Source organism: Dermacentor andersoni, chromosome 2, assembly GCF_023375885.2.
Source record: "Dermacentor andersoni chromosome 2, qqDerAnde1_hic_scaffold, whole genome shotgun sequence".
Classification (NCBI taxonomy): Eukaryota; Metazoa; Arthropoda; class Arachnida; order Ixodida; family Ixodidae; genus Dermacentor; species Dermacentor andersoni.
Genome location: NC_092815.1, coordinates 12897910 through 12919293, shown reverse-complemented (window position 1 = coordinate 12919293; position 21384 = coordinate 12897910). Strand labels below are relative to the sequence as shown.

General features: G+C 47.5%; 1 protein-coding gene and 1 pseudogene across 2 annotated transcripts in view; one reads left to right on the top strand and one right to left on the bottom strand.

Annotated features, from left to right (window-relative positions):
* The window catches only part of LOC140215816 (uncharacterized), a 15867-nt pseudogene extending 12804 nt beyond the window's left edge, over nucleotides 1–3063 (bottom strand).
* Nucleotides 1–21384, top strand: part of LOC126542982 (uncharacterized) — a 73781-nt gene that overhangs the window by 34147 nt on the left and 18250 nt on the right. Inside the window, exon 1 of one of the 2 annotated variants that reach the window (XM_055077530.2) lies at nucleotides 4116–4292. The exons of the other annotated variant lie outside the window; for it this stretch is intronic. Coding sequence (XP_054933505.1) covers nucleotides 4272–4292 — 21 coding nt within the window. The 5' untranslated portion in view covers nucleotides 4116–4271. Of the gene's footprint in view, nucleotides 1–4115; nucleotides 4293–21384 lie in introns of those variants that run through there. 2 annotated transcript variants of the gene reach the window in all.

Here is a 21384-nt window from a genome sequence, read left to right as displayed (position 1 = left end):
ACAGGGATTCCACAGCTACCTTAATTCTCCACAAGAAAAGTAGGAAGATACCTATAATGAAAGATGTCAGACAAGGAGACACAATCTCTTCAATGCTATTCACTGCGTTCTTGGAAGAAGTATTCAAGCTATTAAAGTGGGAAGGCTTTATAGTAAGGATCAACGGCGAATATATCAGCAACCTTCGATTTGCAGATGAGATTGTCCTGTTCAGCAACACTGGGGATGAGTTAACGCAAATGATTGAGGACCTTAACAGAGACAGTGCAAGAGTGTGGTTGAGGGTTAATAGGCGGAAGAACAAAGATAACGACCAATAACCGGGCAAGGGAACAAGAGTTCCGGATCGCCAGTCAGCCCCTAGAGTCTGTGAAGGAGCACGTTTACCTAGGTCAATTACTCACAGAGGACCCTTATCATGAGAAGAAAATTTACAGAAGAATAAAAATGGGTTGAAGCGCATTCGGCAGACATTGTCAGATCCTGACTGGAAGCGTACCATTATCATTAAAGAGAAAGGTGCTGACATATAGGGCATAAACTTGGAGAATGACAAAGAATCTCGAAAACAAGTTAAGGACCGCGCAAAGAGCGACGGAACGAAGAACGTTAGGCGTAAGGTTAAGAGACAGGAAAAGAGCGGTGTGGATCAGAAAGCAAACAGGGATAGCCGATATTTTAATTGACGTTAAGAGACAGAAATGGAGCTGGGCAGGTCATGTAATGCGTAGGTTAGATAACCGTTGGACCATTAGGGTTACAGAATGGGTGCCAAGAGAAGGGAAGCGCAGTCGAGGATGGCAGAAGACTAGGCGGTGGGTTGATGAAATTAAGAAATTCGCAGGCGCTAGCTGGAACCGGTTGGCGCAGGACAGGGGTAATTTGACATCGCAGGGAAGAGGCCTTTTTCCTTGCATTGGGCATAAAATAGGCTGATGACGACGATGATGATGATGATGACGATAATGTATGTATGTATGTATGTATGTATGTATGTATGTATGTATGTATGTATGTATGTATGTATGTAGACGCGGCGGGCCACTGCCCCGGCTGCCGCTTATTCCCCCCCCCCCTCCCGACTCGTAACTACTACTACAGTGGCTAGAATAGGAGAAGTGTGATGAGCGCGCCTGCTTCGTCGTGGCGCTTTGCAGGGAACGGGACAGGTGGCGCTGTAACCCGCTTACACGTCAGGCGCTTGGAGCAGAAGCGTTGCCTAGGCTGCGCCTGGTTGCATTTCTTTATTCGATTTCGCGTTCATGCTGCTACACAGCCTAAAATAACATGGTGTAGCGCGAGGAAGTGGCAAAATCTTCCGCAGAAGTTTTTAAGCTAGCGAATGCGGCATGCATTTAACGGAATCCAAGCGACGGGCAGTCGCATATTCACGATTATGGCGTTTCCGTTCGCCCTGGATTTTAAGCAGTGCCCTAAAGAAAAGAGTGAGGGCCACAAATACTTTTATTGCCATAACAAGACTAAATTTCCGACTCACAATATAGAAATACAGACGCGAAGCAGTCCTTTTCAACTGAATGCTCATGTAAGACGACTGAGCTTCAGATGCTTTTTTTTTCTCGCAAGAAGATGCGCGTTCCTTGTTCAGGGACTTCGCGAAGAAGTGAAGGCGTGTGATGAAAAAGAACTTTATAATCTGGTTCGTAAGATCGATACCATGGCGTGCACAGCCGACCACGACATAATTTTTCTGCAGGCAGGAGGTCAGCTCATCCATACTGTCTTGGTGTAGTTCATCGTAGCTGAACCATGTCATGAAGGTGATCTCAAGGGCATCCACAAAGGCGAAGAGCTTCTCCGAAGGATAAAGGAGGCAGCCATTATCAAAAAATCTAAGCACAGCGAGATCTCTGTTCACCTTCTGCGGTGATACGAGAAGCTCATCAAAGCAGTCGCTGCAGCCGATTTTTACTATCGTCTTCCTGGCAACATACCCTGCTATGTAAAAGACAAGTCGGGCATCGCTTGTCTTTTCGGGATACACATGATCAGGAATGATCTTTGATTTCTTGAGAACCTCAGAAGCTTCTTCGAGCTTGCCTTTGTCAAGCAGTGAATCTACTTGCTTGGCCTCACTTCCATCGGCTAACAGAGAGGTACGTAAGCAAGCCTCCTGCACAGTTCCCGCTGCTTGGTGCCTTTACCAGATTACAGAAGCTTAGGCAGTTCACTGTGATTAAAAATTGGGTAGCTGTCGGGTGATCGTTGCACCCTGAAAGCTGACGGATAATGCCAAACAACTTTTCTGCACAGTCTTGGCTGAGTCGGCTTGTGAGGACGTACTTGAAACAAAGTTTCTCATTGAGGTACTTTAGAAGGCCCAGAGTAGCATCCAAGCTAACTCTGAGTCGCTCAGGGTTGCTTGCGGAAATGAATCCAAGCTTGGAACTGCCCAAGGAAGCTTCCCATTTATTTAGGTACTCTTGAAAATCGGTTATGTTCTTTTCCTGGGGAGAACCAACTTTCAGCCCTTTTGATGGGATGCGTGCTGTCATGGCCTCAAATAATTTTACCTTCATGAGCACAAATGCTTGTGTTGCTGCCGGTTCACCCCAATGCTTAGATATCTCCCTGTTGTTGAAGAATAGCCCACGGAGAAATTCAGCACTGAACAGGTGGAATGCAAAGTTTACTTTCATCTTTTCAAAGTTGTCGGGGAGAATGTGCGACATCGTGATTTTAGGCATCACTTTCAATGTTACAGCGCATTTATCTTCATCGTACGCCGCCTTAATGTGCTCCATGTAAATAGCACCATATCTGGTGTTTTGTAAGGAGCACTAATAAAGCCATTCCTGACACATTTCACCAAATGTAGAAAATCGAAAATGAAAAAAAAAAGAAAGGCGCCTCCCTATCTCGACAGGATGTGGCACGGATGACTTTATCGACGATGAGGTCCCCGATATCCCAAACTTGCGCCACATGGATCGATTTTACGAGGCTCCATCAGAGGTGATAAAATACACCATGAGGCCCGCTTTCTCTGTAAGCAGCACGGCTTCCATTACGATCTTCGAAAGCAGTGCAGCCTTCACAATTACCCTGGAAGCGAAACAACCCAGCACTTGGTGCCAAGAACCTGTCAATGGTTGAAACATAATGACCAAACCATGATCACAAGGAATGTGTCGTTCGGTGTCAGGTGTAAACTCTCCCAAGTCCACAAGCCCTTTCACCTTTCCTCCTGTGCCAACACGCAAGCATTCTGGCAACTTCATTTCATCCACTATGAGTCCGCCGTGTCGTTTGAATTCAGCCTGTTGTGCACCCGGGCACAAAACAGTGACGCTGCCTTCTAGGCATGAGTGCACAGACGCTAAAGCGGGCGAATTATGGAGTGCACGTACACTTGACACGAAAACTGCACGCACACGACGCTATCGAAACAGGCGGTGTTCTGCGCTGTGTCTGGGCATGACGTGTATGCGGGAGCGAGCGCCCCCACGCGGTTCCCTCTCCGTGGGCTTCAGCGCCTCCCATACGAGCCGCTCGGCGGTCGTCACACTTCCCTATTCTAGCCACTGTACTACTACTACTTAACCAACTTCTCTTTCTTAAGTCCACACGACCATTCACGCTGGCCCTGTGAAGAGAGGACGCACGCTTGCATTCAATCATTGGATAAAGCGGCAACATTTAATAATTGTAACGGACCGTATGTTTCCGGAAATGTGTATTGTCTATCCACGATAGGCCCCAATGCAAAGCTCGAGCTATCCGTCTATACGCGGATGCCAGGCCTCAGTGTCGTCGTGATCAAACAGCGGCGGCTCTTGAAGCAGAAAACGAGCGACGGTCATTTCTAGGCCAGTTTATGCCAAGTTGTCGCTCAGACGGATGACGTGAAAGCTGTCACGGTGTGCTAAAGTGGACATCGTTGTTGACAGCCGAGGCGGGCGCTTATCTGCCGACGACGCGACCGCTGGCAGGCCCAAGCGGCCTGCCTCCTCGCCCGAGGTGCCACGACGCGGCGATTTTTCCGGCTTCGCTATTGTTTCTTTATTTTTTGTTTTGTGCTCCTTCCTGTCTGACTCGGGCAGCGATCTCCTTCGACAAGAGCGTCGCCCGATCGTCGAGCATGTGAGATGACGGCGCAGTGGTCGCTGGCTTCGCGCGAGGATCGTTGGTCGAGCTGAGCACGCGGCCGCCCTATATACGCTGGCGAGCGCTTGCACGGCGTTAGCCTCACCTTATTCCTCCTGTTCGGCGAGGCCGCTGTCTTGGACTACAGGCAACTTGATCCGAGAATGCGTCCTACCGAACCACAGGTAGGACGCCCTTATTTTTTATACGTACGAGCTATGAGAGACATCTGCGGGGCTAGACCGTAATAAGAGGCGCCCCCCTCGGCGTAACTTGTACGTTCGTGTGCTCTGCGCCAGATGCTTTCTTCATTTTATGACATACTATCGCTGGCGAAATGACAGCCAGGCGAAGACACAGACGAGAGAAACAAATCGTGCTTTAAACTTCGACATTAAAACGGATTGTACCACCCTTGTTTCCTGTCTAGTACGCGGTAAAGTTGACGCGCTTCTCTAGTGATGAATGACACTTTTCTCTTTTTTCAACTCCCTTTACCTTTGTCCTAGGCAACTGTATCTCGTACAGAAACGAAAGCAGCTTCTTTCGAGAGACCGGGACAACGACAGAGCACGAACCCTTTCTATCTGCTTTGTCGTAAAAGTGATGGCGTGTACGCGAACGCGCTATCGTGAAGCGTCGGCAATTTCAACTGTGAGGCCGTAGATCAAAAGCACACGGTCGCATTGTGCGAGGCGCTGCGAGCAGCACGTGCCTTGCAGTCTGTGCCGTGTGCTTTCCTCTTGGTGTCTCTGACGACGTAGTGAGGTGAGGTCAACTACTCGCTTCTTCGTATTTTGTCTTAGCCATAAGGCAGTAATCCGCTAAGTATATGTCGCTTCTGTATAGCAAGATGACACCTGTTACCACCGCGATTTAAATAGTATCTATCTATCTATCTATCTATCTATCTATCTATCTATCTATCTATCTATCTATCTATCTATCTATCTATCTATCTATCTATCTATCTATCTATCTATCTATCTATCTATCTATGAGACATTCAGGCATTTGAATTTCGGGCTATGCAGAGAAAGACGCCATAACGGGAAGTCCCGGACAAATTTTGGGCATGTGGGGATCTTTAGTAGTAAAACTCTTGCTTGGGCTAGTTGGTTCATGCTTGAATGAGTAAAGGCAAGGCACAAAAGTCTAGGACTGAAGAAAGACACAAACGACAGGACCGGCGCCTGTCATTTGTGTCCTTATTCAGTCCTGGTCTTTTGCGCCTTGCCTTTACTTATCTTTAGTAGGAACGGATGTTTCTGTACACACGGGCCTTTTACAGAAGCTGTATGGGGAACACACACTGCGGGGTATTACGTCGACGTGATGGTGGCCAGACGTGACATAACTTTGAAATATACAAACAAATAGCAGTATGTGCACAAATACCACAGAGTTATCTGAAAAAAAAAAAATTAATCGACGGTTACGATGCTCCCTACTGCGAAATTTGAATGCAGCTCCTCAGGTGTTTTGAATTCCACCAGTTGCGCGCAGCTCATTGTTCAGAAAGAAGGCGCAAACACGGGAACGCGTGTCTCGCGTGGAGCGCATTCTCGTGCGTATTCTCTAGTGGCGGTAGCGCGCGCGAACTAGCGCAGGTGATGTGGGTCCGAAGCAAAAGCCAGCGCTATGTTTCCATATATGGCATAGGTGCGCGCGCTCGCCTAGCGCTCGCCGCATGCCTTAGTTATGACGCCATTGACGCACTACGGCGCATGCTACTATGGCGCCATCTGTTAGTCTTGTGCGGCACTCTCCGTACTCTTCTCCTCCGCTTTCCTCCTCGCGCTCTCCTCCACATCGCCGTTTTTAATTCCCCGCTGCGCTCTGCGTTCGCTCTTTGATCCTTCGCTGTGCTCGTTGGCTCGGTTACGCCGACGCTGACGCTCAACGTGGGAACGGGCGCCTAAGAGCTGCGCTCTAAAATCGTCATGGCACCCACGACAGTCAAGAGCCCAGCGAGTCGATATTTAATGTGTTTGTCATTTGATGCCCCTACGTCAAATTAGTCACTGATACAAGGACCGCAAATACACGAATCACTGTGTGTCACGACGAAACTATACCGGCTATGCATCATCAACACTCACAAATAAATAAATAGTAAATAAATAAATAAATGAAAATAAAAATAGAAAACATTGCTATACACTTTCCTCACTGAGACTACGGCACAATTCTGTCCGTAAATGGATATATTTGTAACTCATGTTTATCTATTCGCAAAGTGTAACTGCAGAAACAGAGTCGATCCATAGGTCCTTGCACTGAGCTGTACGTAATTTCATTCGGACGCGTTGTCTGGAAAACAGTATTAACGTGTAGATAGCAGAGCAGTTGCACGTTACATATTTAAAAAAAAACAGCCATTTCTTTAATTAAAAAGGGGGGGGGGGGGGCGCGGCCAGAACAGTTCAATGTCTTCGTACGATCACCGTATACAAAAACCACGCAATCATCGCGACTTTTCTTTTTTTTTTTGCTTATCTCACTTTTGTGCTCTGTCTTGGTTGTTTCGCGCCGTATAGAAGAATGTGCAGTAGTCAGCACAATTAAGCTTGTTCTTTTGAGATAAACGCACATCTGTCGGAAACAAAACGGGGCTTCTGAGCATTGGCAGTATCGGAGAAAAACGGAAAACTGACCGCGCGCGAACAGCATGCATCAGCGGTCCGAGAACGGCGTCAAAATAGGCGGAAAGCGAGCAGCTCAGAGAGAGAGAGGGGGGGAGTTGCTCAGTGTACGGAGTAGAGATTCGTGATAGTAATGGTGCTCCGCAAGAAGCGGCGCGTAGAACAGTACGTATACTTTCCATTTCTTCCTTCGTCAGTGGTGGACTTCAGTGACATATGATGTTGAAAGTGTGGTCACAGTGAGTCGAAAGTAGTAAAATCGGTGCTCGAGGCAACTGAGCCGAAAGACTTTTGAGACGCATGAGTGCCGAGAGAGAAAGAGACAGACTGGGAAGAGGCAGAGGCGCTATTTTTCGCAAACCTTTATGACGCACTACTCAACGCCTTGGGGAAGGTGCCGAAGAGGCGCAAGTACGAAGAGTAGTGAAGAAAGAGTACGAGGCACGGGCCTAAAGCGAGCCGAAGGTTGCCGGAAAGGAGCGCGTGCCATTCGGAGCTGAGTAGAAGGTTTTTTTTTTTCTTTTTTCAGGGAAAGCTGTGAAATCCAGTGCGAGGTTGAAGCGGGGGGTTTATCGCCTGTAGATTCTGTTGCCAGGTGGTTCGGATGAACTTATCGTTTGGTAGCTTTTTCATTTCTGGCATCGTCGCCATTCCAATATCTGGGCGGAGCTTGTGCGCGAACGAACGCGCTTAAATGCAGGAAGGAGCGTCAGCACGACACTCCCTTCAACCTGCGCTTGAGCGTGCTCCCGGCAGGCTATCAGCGGCCCTCACAAGCTGGTTAGCCTTCTCTGGACCGGTAGAATGTAGCTTGCTTTCGCTCGATTCTCTTCCTTTCGTATCACTCGCCGGTCGATTCCGGTGATAAGGTACTCGGAGTGGTGCTTGGACAATAAGCGCGAAAACGAGTAGCTTTGAAATAGAATCGCGACATTACCCCAGTCGTGCTTACAGTTTCGTATTACGTCCTTGCTCCCAGCTTTGTGAACTCCCTCTAACCTCTCTCGATTCTGCTACCACTCTCTGTTTGACCCATATGACTTTGCCTGAAGAAGTCATCGCAACCTCTTTAAAATACGTCATCATCATCAGCACCAGCGTCTTCAAGCGTTAGGCGTAATCATGAAAGTGTCTGAGTGTCCGAATTTTATCTTCACGCGAGAGCTCGCAGTAGTCATAACGTACACGTTATGAGGGTATACGCGTGGAGGGTATACGCGAGCCGACGTCCGCGCCTCTCTCAGAAATTCGCCGAGCACAGCGCCATCTTGTGCGCGACACGAATGCACAGTTCAGTATATAACGAAAGCACTGAAAGCATTGCGGAGGCGTAGAAGCCGCACGCCCACACAGTGCATGTATCGGCACGGCGGTGCGGGAAGTGCCGTTGACTCTTCTGCTCCGAAACAATGGTCCCTTCCATCAGCGGAGGCTGCGACACGAATTTGACTTTGGCAGGGGCGGACGCCCGGGGCAACCCTATCTGCGGCGCTTTTAACCGAGACCTTCGAGCAATTTTGAAAAGTTTCGAGCAAGGAACAACCGCGTACAGTATACAGATACAGTATATAACAAGTGATCGTTTAGTGGAAGCAGACGTGAAAAAGTATTACGTGGCAAATGGCGCGATCATTGTCATATCAGCTGCATTGCTTTAAGCATTTTTCCACTCCGTTAAATCGCACAGCGATTTAACGGAGTGGAAACGGAGATTACGGAGTGAAACGGAGATTATTCAATTTAGGCCACATTTACCGATTTGACACAAACTGGTACAAGTTTGAGGATTAGGACTATCGTCGCATCTGTGCTGGCGCAAGCATCGAATAATACTTCAATATAGTTTTGTATGTACGTGTGTGAAGGTCGTCCACGCGTGTGCGCGCGCGTTTTCGTGCTACACTATGCACACATATTTCTGTAATGAAACAGATGACATGACCACCGAAGCGTACAACTGAGGTTCCGAAGTTATTTTCTTTAGCTGCCTCACGAGGATTAACAAAACAGGAGAACAAGGATCGAAATTTCGCCTCTGGTTGCGTAAGTGCTTTTACAAAACGCATCACGTACGTTCTATCAATGGCATCTGTGTCCTTCCTTTCTTCTACGACTCTGCTGCGCCGTCGAGCAGCATGCAGTCACCGCAGTGCGCGTTTTGTTTTGTTCTCGGAGGAGACAAAGACGTACGGTGAACGTTACGCGCACGTGGAGTCCCGCCTCGTCAATAATGTCTGGTCTGCAGATGTGCGCTGGAGCAGAAACAACGTTCGCTTGCCTCAGCATGTCCTCCGAGACCGCGCTACGCCGCCCTAGCAATCTCGAAGGCTTCGACACCACGCAGGCGTGCGGTACCAACTGCTTCGCCGCTATCCGTTCAGCGCGTGCGCCTCTGCACTTCCTCGTCTGCGCTGCTCATGCGACAACGTCGCCCTCGATTCGAGAGACACATCGTAATGCAGCTGCCAGCAGGCTGACTTGAGCACCGACTGCGCGTATAAAATGATGCCTCTGCTGTGAACATCATACGCTACTTAGCGTTGGCTTGCCCGCGGCAAGGCATGCTGACGCTTTAGATTTTGAGCAGTGAAACATCGCAACATCATAGAGAAATGGCGAACGACGACGACCGGCGTGGTGTTTTCTCCGCTTATCTAAGCCAAGAAGCAACCGAGCGACGTAACCACACTTCGACTGCGGTCATGAATGCGCGCGATGGATTGGGTCCCGCCGTTGTCGTAAGTAAAGACCCTTTTTATCACTGAGCTATACCATGTAGAAATAACTGACTTATCAATGCCGAGAGGATAGCATGATATTCTTAGTCACGTGTGAGGACAAGGAAGGGTGTACATAGGGTGTACATAAAAGCGACAGCTCACTTTTTATGCTCAAGTAAAACTCTTGCTTGGGCTAGTTGGTTCATGCTTGAAGTAGGTAAAGGCAAGGCGCAGAAGACCAGGACTTAGGAAGGAGAACACAAACGACAAGACGGGCGCCCGTCTTGTCGTTTGTGTTCTCCTTCCTAAGTCCTGGTCTTCTGCGCCTTGCCTTTACTTACTCACTTTTTATGCTGGAACTTCGTACAGTGGCTTGTATTATACTGCAAGGCTCAGCGACTATGTTTAAAAGTCGTCATCATTAGTCTTAATGCATCGCGCGAAGAACTCGTCGTACCCTAGCACTTCCCTCTCAGCTTTAGAAGACCCGTGGTTAATAATGTATAGCATCGTCGTTGCGATCAGACGATGTTCAGACCGTGAAGTCAGCATTGCACACCTCAGCCCTTCGACTCAGTCCTACGCATTCTTCAGCATTTAGTACACGAACTAGCTTGTCCTGTTTCTGTGGTTAGTGAGTATAGATGGCTACGGATGACACCATTCTGCCGTGCTTACCAACACGTCCTTACAGTCACTACATAGCCTACACGTTACACAAGTTTCCCGCCATTTAACAAAAATGCACAATTTCATCCGGCGCTTTACATAGGACCACCCTGAAATGCAACTTGATTGTCATCGACGTCAACTTTTTCAAGAATGCACAAATACTGTATAAACATGAAGATCGTAAGGCTTCCTCGGCAATAATCTAAAAATATGTATAGTTTACTTTGAGTTGGGTTTCCTGTTCTCGCCGTGAAGTTGGTTTAGCTTACACCCATATCTAGCTTTTCTGGAGACGAGTGTTTAGTTCGCGTGTTACCACGTGGCGTACTGACCTTAAACTTTTCAAACTTCCGGCGGTGACACATTGATGACGTCAACAAAACAAAAATAAAATAATTAAAAGCTATCCCTGTGTATTGAACTTCGCCACAATGCTTGTCCCGCCGGCGTTATCAGTGATCTTGATAAAGCGCAGCCGCTCGTCGGCTAGAAATGACTTATCATCCTAAGAGCGTTGAGTCACGACGAGTGATTGATTCTGGGCTTTCGATATGGTTCTTTCATTGTCCTTTCTTTTTCTTCTTTTCCTTCTTTTTGATGTTACGGAGTAGACAAACTAAGGTAATCGTCAAAGCACTCCGTGGCAGCCTTTCTTCAGTCGGCACACATTCTACGTCCGAACATCGCACAGCGTCTACAAGAGACGCGTGGACGCTCTTGATTTTGACCTATCGATTTCGTTGTAGTGCCGCAAATTAGTGAATATTCTATCCGCATCCATGGGCTACCGCAGCAGGTGCAAATCGACGTGTGCTTAAGTATTAAGATATATAGATGGATATGTTGGTTTTGCACCTTGAGGCAAAAGGAACGGCACAAGAATTGTGCAAACTGTCTCTGTGTCGTCGTCCATTAGCACGATATGGGCGAAGCTGCTCGCAATATTACTTCACATTTACTGGCCACCGGGCCTGGTGGACCTTCGGGTATGACATATATAGTACTCGCAGTTACTTCTCAAGGTAGTCTCCTGTCACGGTTATCCACGTGCGTGAAGGAAGACCGCTATTTAAAATTATTTTGCCGTAATATATGCGAGATTTGTCTGTCCTCCATATTGTCTACCATGTTTCCGTTCCATCTTCATAATATAGCCGCCGTTTAGACTAGCAGACATCGAACGCCATAAAGGTTACCCACATACTCAAAGACCTCGCACACCACTCCTGACATTTACTTGTATTCAAGAGAGAGAGAGAGAGAGAGAGAGGAATACAGGAAGGCAGGGTAGTTAACCAGTCAATAGTCTGGTTGGCTACCCTACGATGGGGGATGGGAGAAGGGGAAGAGAGAGAAGGGAAAGAGAAGGTGTAGATACGTGTACGGACAGCACTTGAGTTAAAGCCGCTCGCGCAAACCAGAAGTTCTGAGAAAACACAAAAGTGCTTGTATTCAAGAGTTGTGCAACTGCCAAGGACATCCTTAAGAGGAAGCTTTAGCTCAGGCCCAACTCCGACGTGGCCTATTCAAATACATGCATGTAAAACGCAAAAACGCTTTTCTTAAGTAACCTTGGACCGATTTTAATGAAATTTGGTGTATTTGAGAAAGAAAGTTAATTTCTAGTGACTGTTGGAAGCGGAATTCCGATTTAGGGCCTGAAGCTTGTTTAAAAATTTTTCAAAGATTCGAAAGCTTGAAAAAAATGGAAGCATGAAGTTTAGATATTAATAGCACTGCATCAAAAACAGATATCGCGGTTCTGTAAATGGCACCCATTAGATCATTGAAAGTGGACAAAATTATTATGTCATTTTATATCTTACATGAATTTTTTACGTTGTACACAAGGGTTCTGCAAAACTTGTATTGACACATTACTAAATTTTTGAAGATTCATTCACAGAATTGTGGTATGATTTTTCCTTGCTGAGTTACAGAGTTGTAAACTTGATAGTTTCATTTTCTGAAAATTTTCGATTTTTGCCAATTTTCAATAAAGAATTGACGACCTAAATCAAAAATTAGAAACCGACAGTACTAGATTTTAAGTTTTTCTTTTAAGTGCAACAAACCTCGTCAAATTCGGCGCAGTAGTTGCCGAGAAGAACGAATTCTCCTTTTACATGTATATATATATATATAGGAGCACCCGAGCTAAAGCTTCCGCTTAAGGAATGTTAAATAATAAATTATGGGGTTTTACGGGCCAAAACCACGATCTGATTATCAGGCACGCCGTAGTGAGGAATTACGGAATAATTTGGATCACCTCGGGTTCTTTAACGTGCGCCTAAACCTAAGTAGACGGGTGTTTTCGCATTTCACACCCATCGAAATACGAATTAGTACATGACCGGGGTAGTTGGAGAAGTATGGGAGAGGCCTTTGCCCTGCAGTGGGCGTAACCAGGCTGATGATGAAATACGGCTGCCGTGGCTTGGATTCGATCCTGCGACCTCGTGGTTAGCAACCATACACCATAGCCACTAAGCAACTGCGGCGGGTAAGGAATGTTGGCAGTTCGAGAAAGGTGACAGTCGGCACGTGAGACAATTTGTTCCCATCCTCATTGCCCGAGAATCGGTACAAGCCTTCGAAGAATGACACCGTCGAGTGCACTGTATTCAATGCGATGGAGTCCGCGTCCAATATTTCAGACCTGAATCACCTTGTCACTACTGACGACCAGGCATCTCGCTTATATGTGCAGTCGCCTGACAGCTGCCGAGCGCTGGCGTCGGCCACAAGACCTACTTGACCTCTCTTCAATACTTGCCGACATTTTCGCCTTATTTCGCATAATCGAGTTTCAGCTCAACTGCTTCAACAACCTACTTATTTGTCCTGAAATTTGGTCACCCTGTCAACGTTATGGTTCTTTTTATGTCATCTTTTATATATTTAAGCTAGTGTTGACCTGACATTTCCAGCGGTTTCACCTTTCCCAAAATGCCCGCATTTTTGTCGTCCTCTGTTCATATTTTGGGGGATTTTTAATAGACCTTGAAACCATAGCACGGCCCCCTGACCACGCTGCTCAAGAATTCATTTTATTTTCCTGACGTCCTGTGCAAGCTTCTTCATTATTGCCGTTCACCAACCTCCTGATTTCCTTGTAATTTGTATCCCATTTTGACTAGTACGATCCCACAGAAGTTGGCAATGATGTAATGGCCAAGAAATTGAAGCCGTTTAAATCAATTCTACCGTGGACACGACAGCAGCTCACTGCGAATGAAAATATTGCATTAATGAGCGCCATCCTTCAGGATACAAATTCACAGTCTAAAAAATTATGCGGATCCCACGCACTGTGCGAATCGATGTAAGCGAAGCGTTCTGTGTTGTTTGCTTCGATTGACAATAATTAGCGGTAATGCTGATTGCGAATGTATAATTCCTTCAGCGTTTGGTACAATACGAGAGTAACGAGTTGATGGCAAATGTCACCTTGCATGCACTACAGCTGTTTGTCAACGTAGTACACAACATACAGCGAGCCGTGTTTGCTTGAGGCGTTGTTCTGCGCCATTGTTTGTAACCTATAAGAGAGTTGAGCATTGTCATTGCTTCACATGGCACATCGCACCGCGGCAGATGTGTTGGCAGAGTTATGGGGCTCTCTACGTGCAAAACCACAATCGGATTATAAGGCACACCGTAGTGGCGTACTCCTGATTAACTATGACACCCTGGTGTTCTTTAACGTGCTCCTAAATCAAGTGCACGACCGTTTTGATCTAACCTAACTGATCTAACTCTGATCTAAATCAAACTACGATCTGATTATGAAGCACTCCAAATTATTGTTAACTCCCAAATCGCTTGAAAAGCAATTCTTTCTCTTTAAAGAAAGACTAATGCGGCTCGCTGGGCAGGCCGGACGTTTGTACGCACAGCGCTACTATTTCTGCGATTTCATCGCCGAAATCCTTGAGACGATCAAAATAAGGTAATCGCGCTATAGCAAGGACCCTTCCGGCTTCGACGAAATACTTCAATTCTACGCCACAAACAAGAAACTTCAGCATAGCACACAGAGCACCAAGCGAATGTTCCGCCGTGAACCTTGATGTCGTATCCACCTTTGTTTATTTGGACAGTGTTGCCAGCACGAGTAATGAATCCTGGAGTTACCAATAAGTTGCCGCCTTGGTGAGTTGGTATCACGCTTTGCAGACCGCATGCAGTTTCCGGCAAGTGAAGCGGCAAACGGGGATATATAGAGAGATACAAAACAAGAAAAGGCAAGGAGGAGATGAACGTCCGGTTTGCTACCCTGCACGGAGGAGAGGGGATAAGGGAAAAAAGAAAAAGCAGAAGGTGAACAGACAGATAATTCACTCGCACTGCAGTTGGCGTAGGGTGTAGCTTTTCCCATTTAGCGTATAATAGCTAGTTCTTGACAAATGACATAGCATTCGCGCGTAAGTACGCTCTGACCGTGTTCGTCGCTGCAAAGCTTTCGCAGCGTAACCGCGTGTGCACGCTGAAAGCCGCTTAGAACATGACGCCTGCGCCACCGTCATTTCTCACTCGTCCGTGTTCTTTTATTTTCTTTTTGCGCAATTTTTGCGCTATCCTAACCTAACCAACCAGCTCAATGGAGGACCACGTGCATTTCGTAACGCGTGCCTTTGCCCGATTCGTGTTAGTTCTAACACCTTGAGTGTAAAGCGCGCACGTTTGACAGCGAGACAGGAACAAGAAGCCGCGAGCACGAGTGCAAATTTGCAATTACGGTGGTTTATCTCGAAGTAGCAACTATGCGGGTGCACACGAGATGTGTCAGCACAGACTGGACCAATCAACTTAGGTAGTTGGAACACGGGCGACCTCTGCTGTGAAAGGTTATCGAAGACTGCGCCCACCTTTTCGGATGGCCTGCTCGGGCAATTATCCGGCGCCCCCGGAGGGCTTCTAAAAACGGCGATTCCACTTCTCATTGGTGCGTCCGGGAATAGACAAGAACGGCACCGAGAGCGGCGCTGCTGCGCCGGCATTGAGAGCGCCGCATGCGAAGCAAAATTCTATTAGCGGGTGGTACCCCTCTACCATCTCTCGTTCGTGCCGCCTTGATTGCCTCCTGCACTGCGCGTGTTTTGGCACGTATCGCGCCGCGCGCGGTGTGTGCCTACGTGTGTGCGCGTAGAGATTTTGTTCGAAGGGCGGTGTACAGTCTGTTTCACATTTAGGGGAAAACTCGCAGCGCATTGCATCGCGATGCGGCGAGCGCTTGAGTCCGGCGGCGGCAGCAGCTCGCGCAGGTGCTCGAGGGGCGGGATCTTGAACGGCGTCGTCTGCTACGGCGGCGCGCGCTGGCCGCATTGTCGGGAAACGTTCTACTATCAGTTGCAGGGCGCCGATCTCATCGCTACGGCGTGAAATGAGCCGGTATTCTTTACTATGCGTTGTGCGACGCCAACTGATACGCCTCGAAGGTAAGTTCATCGCTGCAGGGCAGTCATAGACGACGCACTGATTCCATACATTCTTGACGGCCCGTTTCTGGAAGGCGTCTATATATTCTAACGCGATAGGTCGCCGATCCACACTGCTCGTGTGGTGCAACAACTGCTAGAAGAGCGCGCAGTCACTCTCTTGGAGTGGCCGCCTCAATCCCCGGGCGCCAACATCATTTAAAATGTCTGGGGCTCGTTGAAAGTATCGCTGGCGCACCGTCCCCTCTATCAGTCGCCCGAGGATAGGCTTCGATCCACCATCGTCACTGACTGAGACGTGCTGCGAATGAACACATCCCTGATCAAGTCATTCTGCACTTCACTGCCTTCCAGGATGAGCGCTGTCATCGCTGCCGCTGGGGACATGACGAGATACTAACTGAAGTTCCGAGCGTGACGTGTCCAATTCCCCGCCGGCGGGCAGAGTCTGTCTGGTGTAGCGAATGATTGTCGAGAAAAACCATTTCCAGCTCATTGTCTGAACCTAAAACATTCATTTAATCGTATCCGTTTGTTTCATCGTGTTCGACTCCCATAGTTATCATTGTTGAGTGCTTTGTTTTCCTTTCGAGTCAAACAAAGACTGAACACGTTGCGCGCACATCTTGGTGCGTCTTGTCGCTGCTTATTACGGTAGCACACACAGTGAAGAAATATACGTACACTGCTCCTGACAGTAGCACGCTTCCCGACAATGCGGCCAGCGCGCGCCGCCGTAGAAGACGACGCAGATCACGACTCCGCCCCTCGAGCGTCTGCGCCTGCTCGAGCTGCTGCCACCGCACGACTGCATTGCTTGCCGCATCGCGATGCAATACGTTCCCAGTTTTCCCCTAAGTGTGGAACAGACTGTACACGCTTCTATTTGCCTTTAAGAAGATCTGTAGGCTTGACGATTATTTTTATGGCTGCAATGCGGCGAAAGGGCAGCGTCTGCTTAACCATGTAAGTGACGCTGAGCAGGTGATTGGAAACGACATCGTATGTACCGCCGGAAAAATCGTCAGCACATACGATGCGGCACATACATACGGCACATACGAGCTAAAGTCATTTTTGCAGTTTCTCACAATATGTTTGCTACAAATCCGTGTTGTCTCTGATGGCGACAACGGTCTTCCATCGACACTGTGCGGAAATAAACAAAATATATCGCTGCATAGCACAAGTACGACATGCGCACACAACTTTAACTAGTGCGTCCCCTACAATATGGAATAGAAGCAGCAATGTAGACAGCTTGGCCATTTTTTAACAGTGCTCAAGAGACGGAAGTTGAAAGTATTAGTAATCATTCCTGCTTCAGCAATGCCGGCGCGACCAAGACGCGGGCCGCGTATCGTCCAGTAACTCGATCGATCGGTGCAGTGGTGAAGCGGGAATGAACTCCGGTCATGTTCAATGCATCGTGCTCATATTCAATTTCTCGGCACGCGTGAACTTCGGCCACTGCTAGCGCATACAACAGAAGTGGTTTCCATTCTTGGGCAGCGCACACATAAACGAAACACGAGAAAGAAGACAGGACAAGCGCTCGTCGAACAAAAGTTTTTATATGAATAAAAGGATTATGTACCGAGTAATTATTAAATTCATGTGGGTTACATATAAAAACCGTCATACACTCAGGAGTGATCAATGAACGAGCTCGCTTCGTTTGCCAGTTGTTTACTTCGCTCGGCGCACCGCAGTAATCCATGTGTGTCGTCTGCTTTTTTCGTACCATTTTCTTGTGAACCGGCAGAATTTCACTGGTGGCATCAACCATTTCGTGTTTACATTGCTGTCGTGACAGTTAACAACACAATAATAATTTCCGGTCATCCGAAGAGGCGCCCTCGCAAACAAGAGACGTTTCGCGCGCAGCGCGAACTGAACGCGGGCGCGACCGCTAAGGGAAGCGGCGGCGGAAACCTACACCCGTTGGAGATGAAATCGTTCCGCCAGGGGAGAAACGAGCGCTGGCGTCTAGGGTGAAACTTGGCGTGCGGTCGTCTATAGTTCTTACACCGCCACACGGTTCTCCCCGTAGCCGTGCGCAGCCGCACGCGCTGGTCGCGTGCTGTTAAAGCGGGACGCTGGCTATCTCCAGATTGGCCGCACTCGGAGCGGCCAACGGAGCGGGGCGCGCCTCGGTCAACGAGATAAGCGGAGTGCAGTGGTCGGCCCACCTGCTCCGCGCCTGCCTCGACGCAACCTCGAAAGCCATGGCTCATCCGGCGGCGTATAGACGCGAGCGCACTGCTGCCGTCCGCGAGTGCCTGGCGTTTATTACAAGCCTCAAAAACGATTCTGTGCAGCAGCAGGTGCGACTTCGCGGCAAGCTGTCAGAATAGCCTCCACCCCCCGAAAAAAAATAATAATAATAAGCAGCTCAATATATATATTAAGCAGGCTTTCTAGCCGTTTATTTTCTCCTTCTTTCATTTTTCTTTCGGGTGAAAATAAACGGAGGAGTTCTTGTCGTTTTGTTCGCTCGAAACGGCTTCTCCTTTTCGCTCTGTTCGTTAAATAAGATCACCTAACACAAAGAACACTACATAAATCTTGCATTACGCTGCGGGTGGAAGTGTTCCGGGAAAAGTTGCAGTTGCACCAAAGCCTGCGTACGCGCACGCGCAGACGCACGAATGCAACGCTTGCACGGGTTGCCGTGCCACTCACTGTTCGCCGCCCAACGTTGCCGCGGCCGGAGTGCGCTCGCTCTGCCCGCCGCGCTGTTCCGTCGGCTGAGGCGTTCCTCTGTCGTGCACGCTGCGTGCGCGGGTTGCACAGTTGGGGACGTCGTATAGTTGAGCATCGGTTTAGTCCCCCCGCGGTCCCTGAATGCACCCTAAGAACGGCACGCGAGCGTTTTTGCATTCTGATGGGGTCTCAATAAGCGAGCCTTCTTGTAATTCCGTTTAGGTGCATGTACGGAACCCATATAACTGATCGAAATTATCGCGTAGCTTTCCACTACGACGTCTCTGTGTTTCTTTGCGACGTTAAACGGCACTAAGTAAACAATAGACAGAAAATTATCAGTTGCGAGATAATATCGAGAAGCAAGACGCAGAAATGAAAAGCTTTACCTCACATGCTTCTACGTGTAAATAAAATTTAAAAAAAACTTACAACAAAAAAAAAAACTACTGCTAAAAACCTTACTACTAAAAAAAAGCTTTACTACAAAAATTACTGGTCTCGAGCCGCAATGCTCTTTGTTATCTATAAAATAGCCAAAGCACTGTTGTGCGCGTCATTAGATCACTTTGAGGGCAGTAAATAGCGCAGAAATTCGGCGTTTCCGTTACCTTTATGTGGCTCATGTGGCTGGACTTGTCGAGCGTCGGCCTCCACGGTATCCGGAAGCGCCAGTGATGCATATCTCGGAATTCGCTCTCACTCGTTCTTGAGGGATTGGCGAAGCCGTCAGATTATACGTGTAGACGTGCACCCTTCCGGCGGCTGCTCTTAGATAAATTTAACGGCCGACATTCGCAGGACCGACTGCATTAGTAGGACGACTACTGCGCCGCCCAGTTGAAACTCGTGGTTCAGTCCAACAGGCAACACAACCGCGACATGCCTTCTTGTTGCACCGTAAGCTGCACTGTTTACTTCTCCTGTCAGTATGCTATCCTCTTTTTGTGTGTGCGCTGAATATCGTAAGAAACTTCGTTTTCGAGATTCACTGTTCAAAGTACATGATAGCAGCAGAAATACTCTCAATTTCTACCTGACCGATATTGGCTAGATTCAAAACACAAAGGCAAAATCTACAGACTGTTAAAGTTAACGTCGCTTTAGATGTCCCGCACATGTGACATTTCTTGTTATCTTACAACATTTGTCTAACAATATTAGAAGAAAGAATTAGAAAATATAAACGAAGCTGCAGCATCCAGTTTAGAAACTTGACTCGCAAATAAAAAACATAGTGCACTTTTGCAAGCTGCATCTCTTGGGGAACTTAAAATGTACAAATGTGTCCCTCAATGTAAGTGACTGCAGATGACCCTGTGACATTGAGAATAGGAATCTTTGCAAAAACACGTAACTAAAGTCACAATTTCACGCAATCGGAAAATTAACACATTGAGTTTTCTTTCTCTTGAAGGTTCTATTTCCTTTCTTTTACTTCTTTTTTTTTCAATTGGAAGGCTCCCTAAAACTTGCTTGCATGATTTCTATATTGATTTCTCTTGCGGAGCTGCGACATTATAAAGCTGATGCTTGAACATTTTCTTTTACTTTACTGTCATGTATAAGTTTTCCTCAATGCTTGTAAAGCATGTGAAGCCTCAATATTGTCGCGTTTAATTGACAGGCGACTTGTAAGAGAGGCCGTTAAAGTCGAAGTCGTCGAAGGGGCAGCGCAGCACCGTCAAAAGACCAAGGCGCGAGCTCGTGAGCCAGACCGTCCTCGTCGTCTTCTGGGCGCAAGTGGCCCAAGCGCGTGGCAATATTAGACCTGTTTCCGCAACGGTATAATCAACTGCGATTAAAAAAGTTAAGGACAGGCGAGAATGTCAACGGGATCGCAGCACGCGCGGTTTTCACTCTACGCTGTGAAATGGATGCTTATTTGGGCGAAGAGAGAGAGAGATATATATATAGAAAGAGAGAGAGGCTTTAATCATACGCTGGAGATGTAACGTGGCTGCTCGCCTGACGTGCTACTCCAAGTACTGGGGCGAAAAGAGAGTACCGAATACCATAACAGCAATCACCCGAAAGGAAATTTCGTGATTAAGATCGAGAGTAGCCTTCACAGTGGCCCTCAGTAACCTTTATCGACAATATGGCATACCCTTCACGCAACGGAAGCAACCGACTGTCGTTATGGCGAGGCACGCATGGGTCTCGACACCCATCAGTTCGCTACAACTTCGAATTGAAACCTCGATGCAATTTTTTACAGCGCAAACTGCAATGCCTAAATTGAGAACTGAGAACGCTTCGCCACTATATCAAATAGATCCCCGCATATCCGCCTCATAAGGAAGACACCACAAGCCTCACATGAATTCATTTTATTTTTTTACCTGCACCGCGGAATAATATCTTCAATATGTCCCGTACTACTAATAAATGAGGCTTCAGCTTCTTTCCGGCTGCAGCCAAACGACTAAAGAGGCATATTTCACTCTAATTTGGGCCGAGCAGCCTGTGTCAATTCGCCAAACAGATTCGTCATGTCTGCTCCTCAAGCAACAAGCACCAGTAAATTGCTCAAATGAGCTGAACGTACAGCACAGAAAAGGGAATAAATATTGGTACATTCCTTTCCGTATGCTGCAAACAGCTGTAAGTCTCAATTAGCTTTACTTCAAATTGCTGCCACTTGAAAGTAACCGTAGAAAAACGGCCCAATATTGAAAAGTAGTTAAAGAAGCAAGTGGTCCTGGTAGAATCTAAATTACATGCACTGTTATTCTTGCAGTTAATAAACAAGAACAACAACAATGTGATAAGTCCTCGTGTGACTGCCGAGCGCTACTGTGAAGAAATTCAAACATTCGATATTATACCACGAACTGCTCGTCGTGAGCAAACATGTTTTAGCGGGTTAAAGTCAAGGTAAATGTTGTAGAAGTCATAGATCGCAAGCGTTTCTGAGATGGCAGGTATGATATCCTAAATGGATTCTTATGTGCTATGTGATTGCGTTTATGCTTTTATTATTCACGTGAGCTACCGCTGCAAAGTGTAGATCCACGCCTGAAAAGCCCGCAGTGGGCTGGTCTGAGAGCTGGCACTGTAGCGTTACCTTTGAGAAATATATTGTCA